Source organism: Anarhichas minor, unplaced genomic scaffold (assembly GCF_050575085.1).
Source record: "Anarhichas minor isolate MPS153535 unplaced genomic scaffold, ASM5057508v1 ptg000023l, whole genome shotgun sequence".
In the NCBI taxonomy this organism is placed as follows: Eukaryota; Metazoa; Chordata; class Actinopteri; order Perciformes; family Anarhichadidae; genus Anarhichas; species Anarhichas minor.
Window position 1 is genome coordinate 2,582,746 of NW_027466469.1, and position 12,646 is coordinate 2,595,391.

At 41.6% G+C, this 12,646-nt stretch overlaps 1 protein-coding gene across 1 annotated transcript in view; it reads right to left on the minus strand.

Annotated features, from left to right (window-relative positions):
* lactbl1b (lactamase, beta-like 1b) overlaps nt 1-12,646 on the minus strand; it is a 35,215-nt gene that overhangs the window by 2,294 nt on the left and 20,275 nt on the right. Inside the window, 6 exon segments of the mRNA XM_076096916.1 lie at nt 318-423; nt 1,472-1,719; nt 6,342-6,499; nt 8,247-8,353; nt 9,854-10,013; nt 12,560-12,626. Coding sequence (XP_075953031.1) covers nt 318-423; nt 1,472-1,719; nt 6,342-6,499; nt 8,247-8,353; nt 9,854-10,013; nt 12,560-12,626 — 846 coding nt within the window.

Genomic DNA, 12,646 nt, shown 5'->3' on the forward strand with positions numbered 1-12,646 from the left:
AGCAAGGCTGGGTGTTTCCCTCGGTTTCCAGCCTTTATGATAAGGTAAGCAAACGGGCTGCTGGCTGTAGGTTTATGTTTTGCATGCATAAATAATATTCTCATCAAACCCTTGACAATAAAGCGGGTGGGCATATTTCCCAGAATGTCAAACTATTTATTTTATTAGACAGATCACACAAAATATGTTGTCGTCAGCAAATGACTAAGGCCCTCCCGTGCCAAATTTATGCATTTACACAATTTAATACCCCCAGTTTGCAAAATAAAAATGTACATATTGAAATACTGAAATCAACTCGGCATAACAAATCTTACTTGGTGCCTGGGTCTGCGACAAGGACATCATCTTGCAGCAGATTGATTGCAGTTTGTGTTTTTCCTTTCCAAAGCAGACTTGTGGCACGAAGTCTCCTGGGTAGGCCTGTATCAGCCCACCATACAACAGTGTTAAATAAAAAAAACTTCAGGCAGCAAATGTAACACATGAATTGTATTTGTATGCGCGAGACCATCTGTTCTTCTATCCTGCTCAATGAAACAAGTCTTCATGTTTTATTTCAGTCAGGTGGTTATTTGTAGAGTACTGGTACGAGACAAATTCGGTTCAGTTCTCTGAATGTGATTATCATGTTCAGGTTTGATACCTTGATAATAAACGGAGACAACGGGGTATTTAAAGATTCATAGCTTGTCTTGCTTCAGGCATTTCCCCCATCTTTTATTTGAGTTCATTACACAGAGTGTGGTTTTACAGATTGAAAAGTTTGTTTATGGGCGACGATTGTAAAATAGTTTGCTGAGACAATTTATGGATGTAACTGTTGACTCCAGCATGATAAGTATCTGAACAGCTCAAATGTGTCTGTAGCAGGTATCCATTGCAGTCTTTACATACGAACTAGAAGATTATTTTTCATCTTTTTTTGTAATAGCACATCTCAGTTTCGCCAAGGTAACGTGTTCAAATTACTGTTTTTGTCTGACCAAAAGTCAAAAACCCCTAGATGTTTAAATCAGATACAATATGAAATGTTTTGGCATTTTTGCTTAAAAATGACAATTATCCTGATAGTTGAATAAAAACATAATATATAATAACATTAATTATTTGACTGATTGTTTCAGCTTTGAAATCAATAAATAAAAAGTAAGAAGTTTAATCTTCAAACTTCAGAAATACAAAGGAACTGCAACCTGGATGTTTACGTTCAACACAGATTTTGATCAGAGAAAACGGTGCGTCAAATATACCAGCAGCGTCTTCTTCTTCTTCTTCTTCTTCTATTTAAGTGTTTGTTTCAATAAGTCAGCTCCCTTGGGTTTATAGCAGCACCGGCATTACAATAAATCCCATCTCTAAGATGCTTTTTCACATCAAGTTAACTGCCTGAACTGTAGATTTAACAGCCACATCACAGAAGTTGGCTCTCTTGAATTTGACGTTGATCTCTAGAACCTTCTGTTGTTACCTGAGAGCTGGCTGGCCATCCTGCGCAGAGTGACCGAGGAGGAGCGGATATGAACCTCCCCGCTGTCCAGAAATATCAGGCCGTCTGTCACGTATTTCAGCTCAGAGTCTCGCGTCTTCCCCAGAGGATTTTTGATGGTGAAGTTCTCCACATATTTTTCCAGAGGATCATCCAGGGAGCCGATCTTCCCATCTTCCCACAGTTTGTACAGCATCAAGGTCGGGAAGATTTTTGATAGGCTTGCAATTCTGAAGGACAGATAACACAGCAATGTGATTGTTTTTTTACAACTTCTTATATACGGTCAATGGTTGGTTAAAAAAATAGAAATACTCATATTTGTTTAAAGAGTCAGAGCACTCAATTCATGTACCTGAGATTATATGTTCTATCTTGTAAAAGTTAAACTCCAGAGACACTTATGCTGGGGGGGGGGGGGGGGCGTATGCTGCACATTGTATGTTGTCGAATCATATACATAACATATAACTGACTTTTAGCATTTTCGCAACATGTGTCACATTCGAATGAGGACTTTTAGATTATCCATTTATTTCTTGTAAAGGCCACCAATTTACCGCTCAGCATGTGCACATGGTTGTTAATCTCCTGTGGCTCAGAAGGAGCTTTCTAAAATCAGAGAAAATAACCCCCCCGATCATGTCATCTTGGTTTTCATGCATTGAGCTTGAATAATTTTTAATAGAAAACTGAAATTGTAGAATCTCAGTTTAGAGACCAAAAGTCAGGACATCTCGGCCTCGGCTGCATCAATTTGGGCCAGTCCGTTTTTAGCAAAGCCTTCAACTTTATGGGAGTGCAACATTAAAATCGCCAAATTAAGGACAGTGTTTGTTAGTTTGACACTTGCCCGGTGTTACAGCTGCAGCTGGTGCGTCTGTTAATCTGTGGATTGCTATGAAAGTTGATACTCTTTCATTTTGTGTGGACAGCTTATCCTCTTTTATGTCTATTGATTGCACCAGACTTGTGATAAACTATAGGAACTGTGATCCCGAGGAAATGTTTCTATTTTTATTTTGGAGAGGTAACTTTATCAAAACAATCTGTTCTTACAATAAATAACTTTAACTGCCAAATCCAACTGGCTTTATGTCGGCCCGTTCTTGACAAACTGCGGTTCTGCTACAGAGTTCCGATCTAAATCTGTCGAAACAAAACAGTATTGGTAGCACAGGGATTACCTCACACCATATATCTCTTTACCCTATTGGCTGGCCCTACATATAGAGACGATTAAAATGATTTCTGGAATCTGAGAGACAGACAGGTTCATTCTGACACTAGGTAACTACTAAACACTGTGTATTGGCTCTAATCATTGATCACCTATGGATTATTTCCACTGTGGTGTTCACACATCTACGTACTGATAAAAAGATGCTGAGTTGTCCCTGCTAATGCGTTCTGGTCGGTCTGTGTGATCCTGTCCCTTTCTTTTCCCTTGGAAGGGTGATTGTTATGTTGCTTCCCTTCCTGCACTATAGCACACTCTAAGGCCCTGTCCACATTACTCCGTATTTGCTACGTTTACACTGAGCGGCCACACTACGCCGGAGTTTTGGAGCACCCTAAACGGAGGAATCTGAAAACTCCGCCGAGGTTGGAGGTGTTTGAGAACTCCGGGGTTGCGTTTGCGTGTGGACGGTCGGATACGGATGTGCTTAGAAAAAATTACGCCCACACCCGTGTTCGCTACTGGATTGGTTCTTGGCAACCATGACGGCCGTCCCTGATTCGTCACACTCACTATCACGTGACCCGTACCCGGAAGAAAACAAACTGGGCTACCAGCGATTCATTTCAACATGGATAACTAATTGCAAGCGTTGCTGCTAGCACAACAGCTACATGATGTTGCTGCTAGCACAACAGCTAGCAGCAGTTAGCAGCTGTTGTGCAGTAAAAGTCTGCATTTCTGTGGAGGAATCAGCTGTTATTGGAGTGATTAGTGAGCAGCGTGACCAGCATCAGCCCTATGGAGCAGCTCGTTGTTTTTAGATTCTAATGAGAAGACACGCTGCACTAACGTTTTACTTCTTCCGTTTGGTAGCCTTGAGAGACCTTAGTCTGTAAGTATGTCTTTATGAAGCATGAAAAGATGTACGTAGATATATTCTATTCGCGTGTTTAGTATAACATTTGTGTTGTATTAAATGCTAATCGCGGTTAGCATTTCTCCATTGGCGGTAATGTTAAAATTAGCTTAGAAGCTAGCTAGTCGGACATGATGTTCAGAGCTACTAGTGAGAACAGACATCAACAACACGGAGGAAACGAGTGAGAGACGTGTGTTGACCACATTGATGGACCCATAATCTAGTAAATGTTTATGTGTAAGTGTTGATGTTAAAGTAAATTTGGAGAGAGAGAGAGACCCGCAGCGCTGTAACTACGTCTGAAAAATAAAACTTCTAAAACTTTCCACGAACTGTGTCTGTTTGAGTTTATAGAGGGAGATTTTAGAGGAAGATCTTAAGTATCAAATACAACCTTTCATTATTAAAGACTACTTTATTACTCTGTCGTATTTCTTTTTTTTTAAACTAAGCAAGCAATCCACTTCCTGTTTACACCGTCACGTGCATGCCCAGTGTACGTTAATGGTCACGTGCTGTCCGCCTTCGAAGGCTGCCGTGTGGACGCAGATCAACTCGAGAATGATGCTGAAACTCCCGTGTGGACGGAGATCGTTTCTATTTGACAAATCTGCATCCAAGGAGAAACGGAGTAATGTGGACAGGGCCTAAGTAGTTACTTTAGCCTTTTTAGAGCCAGGGGTAACATGATCTCCATCATGCTGCAACATCCGTTGCACATCAGTCAGGAACTTCAGTGCAGATGTATACTGGCTGAAAGATATTTATATCCCGAGCTTATGTGCCCATTATTAAAGTAATGTAATGATGCTCATCCCATAATGAAAACACACTGCCTCCTCTGCAGAGCAGACAAAAAAATGTGTTTTGTGTTTCAGACTCCAGCAACATTATTATGACAAAAAATGCACCAAAGAAGAGCCTCATCGAAGAGGTGTTTGAGGAGCGATAATCAGGGCTGTAGTACTACTGTTGAGGATACTGAGGTCAGGTGGAAATCTTGGGTTTTTAGTGACCTTGAGAGGAGTTTGAAAAAACAATTAAGTATTTCTACCCCAGAATTTTACTCCTGGCAACGTGCAGAAAGATGAAAGTGCTTTTCATGGGAAATAAAGCATGCATCACTTTACTTTACAGATCTGTAATTTCCCAGAAACAAAATATAAAGAACTTTGTAATGTGGTACTAAACAGGGAAATAGAGACATGTTATACGTGCTCCATTCAAAAAAAGAAAATAATAAATAAAAGCAGTATATATAATTGAGTGACAATCTTTTTTTAAAAGTCTTTTATTGGTTTAATTATTTAATTGTTTTATTATTATTATTATTGTCATCATTATTATTCTCTGCAATGAAACACCTTTTTGAGGGGCACAAGTTGTGTGAAAACATAACTTTGCCCACTCATTAGGACCGGCAAACAGTTTGATATTTTATGGGTCATATGCTCGGTGTTACAAAATGGCTTGCTTGCTTAATTTGAATGATTAACTTTCATGCTCTATGAAATTTAATAGGTGTAACATGTGGAGACGTACAAAAAAGCCTCTTCAAATTTGGTCAGTACAATCTAAATCAGAGGTAGCCAACACGATGCCCGCGCGCACCCTGTCGCCTGCAGGGACCACGTGAGTCGCCCGCAAGGCATGTTCTAATAATAGCACTAGTCCCCATGGAGCTCCGTCTAAAATTGTAGTTGCTGTATTAGTGTAGATTTTAAAATGACAATATTTCTTGTCATAAGAGAGTCGGGTACCCGGAGGCGCACGGCGGACAGCCAGGACAAGGCCACCGCACCGCACTAGGTTTTCAGGTTCCGAATGGTGGGCGCTTCCCGTTGGCGCCAGACGCACGCCGCGAGCGCACCCCGTCATCAGTTCCGTAAATCCTCGGAACAGGCCGCGGGGCAACAACTCAGGGGTGGCGGGGGTAGAGGCGAGGCAACGCAATCCGACCGAAAAGGCCCAGACTAGAGGTTTGAACGCGGGCGCCCGAAGACGCTCGCGCGCCTCGGAGGGTTGGATCCCCCGCTCGGCTATAGACGAGACTTTTTACTAGTTTCTTCGTGGAGAAAAAGGTACCATTGGAAAAGCTGGTGTCGGTGAAAACAGACGGGCCGGCATGCAGGCTTCATTGCGCAATGTAAAGGTGACCCAGAATTCCCAAAATTTCTACATTACCACTGGATCATTCACCAGCAGGCGCTATGTGCAAAAGTAACCGGCTTTGATCATGTGATGATACAAATATATCAGAGATGTGATACCTCTGACTTTCAAATGTTGAAACAGATTAACAGAAATAAAAGTTGCATGTTTAAATATGTATGTGTAGCTATACCATCATTGTTGTGGAAATCATTATTAATAATTATTGTGAGGAATAATTAACTGACGTGATCAAACAGTCTCTTCACATATATTATTATTATTAAGGTGATCTGTGCAACTTTGTTATTCAGGAAGTTTGTATCAAATAAGTAGCCCTTCGTCCTACTCGGTACCCTTGAAGTAGCTCTCAGTTTAAAAAAGGTTGGTGACCCCTGATCTAAATAGACCAGCGTCTCGCTCTGACGTACGGTAATGTGCATGGGCCCGGTTCATCGCTGCTTGCAACTTTATACATTATCATTACTATGATTATGATTCTTACTAGTAGTAGTAGTATTTTAAATTGTATTTATTTTTGTAATTACTATAATTATTAAAATCTTGGCTGCTGTCCTGGTGTTTCATCAAGCGCTCACCTGTAAATTGTGTACTCATTGGGGGGTCCCGAGAGAGGGTCACTGCCGTTCCTCTTTCCAAAGTTGCCGGTCCACAAAACTGTGTCATTTAAGATCACGATGGCTGACAGAGAGGGGAGGCTGATGGGATTGATGCTCTGCCGAAGCACAGCGTCCACCTGGAATGAGGCCGAGCAGGACGTGAGGAGTCAATTCAGAAAATGTCTCCACTTTAGATGGAAGTTTGTGAAGAATACGCTAACCGGCAGCTGGCTGTAGCTACGTGTTTAGCATACACACAAGAGCGGTCTTGATCTTCTCACACTGAAAACTTAAGTTAAGGGCCCTGGAGAAGGTTACACTCTACCTAAAATATTCAGGAGGTAAAAAAATCATGAACTATTACTGGATATCAATTCAAGTGAAATGCATTTGCAGTACTTGATTACTGCTACAAAGAGCATCATAACACCGACCGTAAGAAAAGAATCAGTAATAGACATTTTTCTCTCCTCTGGACGTAACAACAATTCTTGCAATAACTGTGGAGCTTTGGCCCCTCCTCACGTCTTAGATGAGTTGTTAGCAGTTCAATCAGAGAGTAAGTCTCCAGACTTCTCAGATGATTTTATTTAAAATAGCTTTTCCAATATTTCACAAAAAAAGGAAAGATTAGACAATAGATGATACAAAAATTGGCCTTTTCTTCTTTTCTTCTTTCCTGTCGCATTGATCAATCTTTCACATGAAAGAAGAAAAGGCCCCCAGACTTATCTTGTGGCCCTTTTTGTGAGGACAGGACCCCTGGGTTGGAAACCACTGGATGAAAATACCAAACCACACAACAGTTAAAATTAGCTTCACCTCGACCAACTACAACAGAGAAATGCTCCGTAAGTATTAACAATCCAATCAGTCACAGGAGCGACTTTTCTACAAAAGCACTTTCACTTTTGATGCTTTAGGTGCATTTTTGCTGACAATACTTCTGTAGTTTACTTCGGTAGGATTTAAAATACAGAATTGTTTCTTGGTATGGAGCATATTGACATTGTGATATTGCTACTTTTACTAAAAAAGTAAAGTATCTGAACACTTCCTCCACCACTGCAGGACAGATAGTTCTTTAATTATGTCAGACATAAAGCCACATGTTGGTGGTTTGATGCCTTGACGTGTTGATAACAACCACACCACGTGTACAAAGTGATAGAAATAACACTGACATGCTGCTTGTGTTGAACCTGCATGTATTGATTTATGAAATGAGCATCGTAGTTGAAATGTACTTCCTCCAATTATTTTTATATTTGGTTCTGTGTGCTTTTACTTTCACACGGGTGTCTTATTATTAACTGGAATATGAAGCCCCAGAGCAATTTCTTTGATGTCCCACTTTGCCAAAAAATATTAGTTTAACGAGCACAGAATGTAAATTGTATCGCTATCTTTACCAGGAGAAATCAATGCTTTTTTTCCACGGGAAGTTAAATCTGCAGGTAAAACTGAATTATTCTTCAAAACTACTGGAAAGAAAGAAGTTTTTTTCATTGTTCAGTACAGGCAACTAGAAACTGTAATTGAACTGGCAAACTGCTGCTCAACTTTAAATGAATGAGTCAAATGTTGATGCTGATGTTCATCTATTCCTTCACTACACACAGTTAAGCCCTCAATGTGCACCCTCAACTCATTGCTTTTCTTTTTGGAGCTGATGTGTCAATATATGTCATTCCATGTGGTTGATCAACTGGGAACACTGCTGCTCCCTGCTCAGTATTTCATCCACTACATCTTTAATCTCCTTCTGTCAACTGCAACAGCATTTGGTGTGAAGGATTAACGCGTTCGGCCTGTAAATGTCCTGCGACTTTAGTGGTCATAATAGAAATATGACATCTGTGCTTGATGGACGGCACATCTCACCTTCTCCAGGGCCTCTTTCAGACCGGGGATCGGATGCTCCAGCTGCAGAGGCTCGGGGAAGCGAGGACACATCATCTCTGATTTGGCATTGCGACCCATCCCTTCATCTGGGCGTTGAGTGGGAAATGAGAGAAAGGGAAAGAGAATGAAAGAGCAAAGGAAGCACCGTCCAGGGGGCAGGCTACTGAAATCCCCACTTCATATTTGATAGAATAATGTATCGGCGGCACAAAGGCCAGTGTAATGCGGGATAATTGGCTGGCTTGGGGCTTCATTAATTCTCTCCGCTTCCTGATGAACCCCGTTGATCTAACGGTATACAATTTGCTAGGCTATGTGACAGATGCTGCCTGTTCCCACTGTGAGCTCTGGACGAACAATATGATATTTCAACATGTTTCATTGTGGCTTCAGGGCATTATTTGCCTTTTCATTCGGAAGGACTGCTATACATGAAAAATGTCTTTTTTGGAATATAAAAGATGAATCAGTGCACATCGGAAAATTCAAATGGGAGCCTGTGGAGCTGTACTTTTCCCATTAACACTATCACCTGATGCTACTCCACTCATGTACATTCATATATAGTAGAGATTATAAACCTGGGTTTTGGAGAATAAAGACTTTTGACTCTAAAGAACCCAACCAAAAAATGTCATCGACAACAGTGATTCTTAAAGTAGGGCCCATGGCACTCTGTCAGGGGTCCGCAAAAAGAATTGGCTTTTAATTATACAGATTTTGCTGTATCGGGAAAAACTTGTATATCTACAGATGGGGAACATTAGCACCAATAAAATAAGCATATCGTGTCTGCTATTCCAACCGACGTTAGCTTTGGCCCAATAGAAAATCCTTGTTTTAAAGATGAAGCACTCACTCAAGTTTAAATGTCTGCTACTCTTCATTTTCCAAAAGCTTTTAAAATCAATGACCTGAAAAGTATAAATGCTGGCAAGTTGAGTCCAAATGCCATTTGAATAAAATGACCCTCTGTTTAAAAACGTGGTATTAACATGATTCAAATTGAAATGGCATGAATGGTAGTAAGCATTATGCATACTCTGGGTTATGATTATGAAAGTTTTCTCCCCCTGGCCCCAAAATGTTTGAGAACCCCTGATCTAAAGCACCACCGGTACAGAATATATTCTGGTGTTGGATTTGACGTTTACACTGATTTCCCTGGATTAAAGGGACAACAATTAAAAACACTTCAATGTGTAACCACAAACCCGTCTTTCATATCAAAATTCAACTTGTACCGTCTGAGAAATGAAAAATTATCAACTTGCTATATGTTTAAAGTGACACAGCCTACAATCAACGTTGGAACTGAGATTATCGGTCGTTGCTGTGGCCGTCAGATGAGATAAAAAAGGAGCATCCACAGGTTTAGCTGCAAGCTAACGGCTGTGATTCAGTGTTGAATATAATAAATAAGGAGAAGTCATATGTTCCAGGTTTTACAGACCAAAATAAGAATAATTGCATCCTGATGATGAAATCATTTGAAAGGATTTGTTGATTTCAAGTTTCAGAAAAGGTGGAGTCTTCACACAACTCATAGCTCAACACGATGCCGTCCAACCCGCGTTCGCTCTCACCTGGCAAAAGTTTCGGCAGCTGATATTGCCAGAAGAAGCATCCAGTCATAACCAGTGACAAAACGAGGAAGAACACCAAACCCAGCTGGGTCCATTTCACCTTCATCTTGTTGGTTTTGGTGAGTCCTTCGAATTTAACGGCAGCAGGAGCAGGAGTTGGCTTGAATACGAACAGACAGGCACATAAAACACAGCACACAAGGTTAGCACGAAGCCTTTCAAAGTGTTTCCTGTTTGTGGATTCTCTGACCAGATCTCTCCTCCATGTTTTCTGTTGATTCTAGTTGTAAAAAGAAGTCACAAATCCCTTTCCCCTTGTTCCCTGTTGCACTTAACGGTACTCACCACCTGATGCTTCACAGGCCAGAGCAGGAAGGACTGGATTACCAGTGACACAGAAATCTTCTTATTGCACTCTCAACATCCTAAAGATTTATTCTCAAAATGTAAATTATTCCTGCAGCCCAAAGGCAGTAAATGGTGTCCCATGGAGGTGTTCCTGAGCGGGAGAAAGGCACAGACACGGACTCCCATCTCCCATGATTTGTCGCTGACTGTGCTGTAATCCTGGGCCATTGCCGCTCTCGTCCTTTACAATTCAATTTCCTCTCCTGCAGCCACAGGCCGTTGACATCATAATCCCTAGATTTACTCCACCAAAGCGCCCGGGGAAGTCTTAATCCCTAATCCCTGTGAATCAATTCACTTCAGTCCTGCCCTCGCCTTCTGGAGCGCGCCACCGAGCAGCACGGCTGACCAAGATGGCACCCACTCGGGCCAGCGCGAGTCGAGATGGGGCGATACTTTGCGCCTTTTAGCCGGAGCATGAGCTGGAAAGTACAATCACTTGGGTGCAGCGAGTGTGGATCAACTGGGTGAGGGAATGAATGAATTTGGAATGTTGAGGGGAATTTGGATAATGACCCGAGGATGAGATGCACTGCTGTCAACAACTTCTTCACTCAAGCAGACTTCACAAACATACAAGAGTCCAAGAGTGTTTGAATATTGTTTTTGTTGAATCTCTAGGGCAGAGGTAGCCAACACGGTGCCCGCGGGCACCCTGTCGCCCGCAGGGACCACGTGAGTCGCCCGCAAGGCATGTTCTAAAAATAGCACTAGTCACCATGGAGCTCCGTCTAAAATTGTAGTTGCTGTTCTTTTTTAATCAAAAACGCTTGCATTAGTGTCCGTTGGCGCCAGACGCACGCCGCGAGCGCACCCCGTCGTCAGGTCCGTAAATCCTCGGAACAGGCCGCGGGGCAACAACTCAGGGGTGGCGGGGGTAGAGGCGAGGCAACGCAATCCGACCGAAAAGGCCCAGACGCTCGCGCGCCTCGGAGGGTTGGATCCCCCGCTCGGCAAAAGACGAGACTTTTTACTCATTTCTTCGTGGAGAAAAAGGTACCATTGGAAAAGCTGGTGTCGGTGATAACAGACGGGGCTCCCGCGATGACGGGCCGGCATGCAGGCTTCATTGCGCAATGCAAAGGTGACCCAGACTTCGCAAAATTTCTACATTACCACTGGGTCATTCACCAACAGGCGCTATGTGCAAAAGTAACCGGCTTTGATCATGTGATGATACAAAAATATCAGAGATGTGATACCTCTGACTTTCAGATTAACAGAAATAAAAGTTGCATGTTTGTAGCTATACCATCATTGTTGTGGAAATCATTATTAATAATTATTGTGAGGAATAATTAACTGACATGTGATCAAACAGTCTCTTCACATATATTATTATTATTATTAAAAGGTGATCTGTGCAACTTTGTTATTCAGGAAGTTTGTATCAAATAAGTAGCCCTTCGCACTACTCGGTACCCTTAAAGTAGCTCTCAGTTTAAAAAAGGTTGGTGACCCCTGCTCTAGGGGAAGGAATAATAGGCAAAACATATTTTTGAGTGTAGGGTGAACTTCAAAAATACATGAGCAGGAAAGCTTTATGTAAAAATGGGATTTACAGAGTTTTTGCATTCAATTCAATGAAGTATAATGTATTTCATTCAATTCCTGAGATAAACTGGAAAAGTCCCTGAAGGTCCTGAAAGATATGTTTTTTAAATCTTGTGCACTCAAGATAAAAAGCACTGCAAAAACAATAAAGCAGGTGTCAGGTTGTTTTTATCTATAAATGTTTTTTTCAATTGAATTTCCAGAAAATATCACACCATCTATAACGATTTTTAAATGATACTCAACCTGATATCAGATTTGATTAACTTCTACTATGTAGTTTATATAAGTAAAACACACCCTGAATATAATTCACATCCATCCACTGATAGTACATCCAGTGACTATCACTCCTTGGCTCAGCTTATTCACAAGATATTAATGGCCCGTCCAAAGCTCAGTAATACATTTTGATCATTATAGGTATCATGATGCGATGTGGGAAAATGAAGTGTGAAAGCAAGCTGCGGATGATCCTGGTTGCATAACCTGTGATAGATGGAGAGCACAGCAGCTGGCCCATTTCACCGGAGTCAGGACACACACACACACACACACACACACACACACACACACACACACACACACACACACACACACACACACAAGTGAAATGTGTTCTTAGTTAAAGATATTTTTTGCCCAGTGAGTATATGCACTTATTTGCTAGTTTAGTTCCTGCGTGTGGTTGTGTGTCGTGTGTGCAGGCATGAGTTGTTTGTGTGTGAGGTGATTGCTGTTTACCTGGACTGGAACCCCGTCCACCGAGGCTTCTCTCAGGACTTTACTCCCCGCCTTGCCCATGGTTTCGCTGCACCGCTACATAAAAAA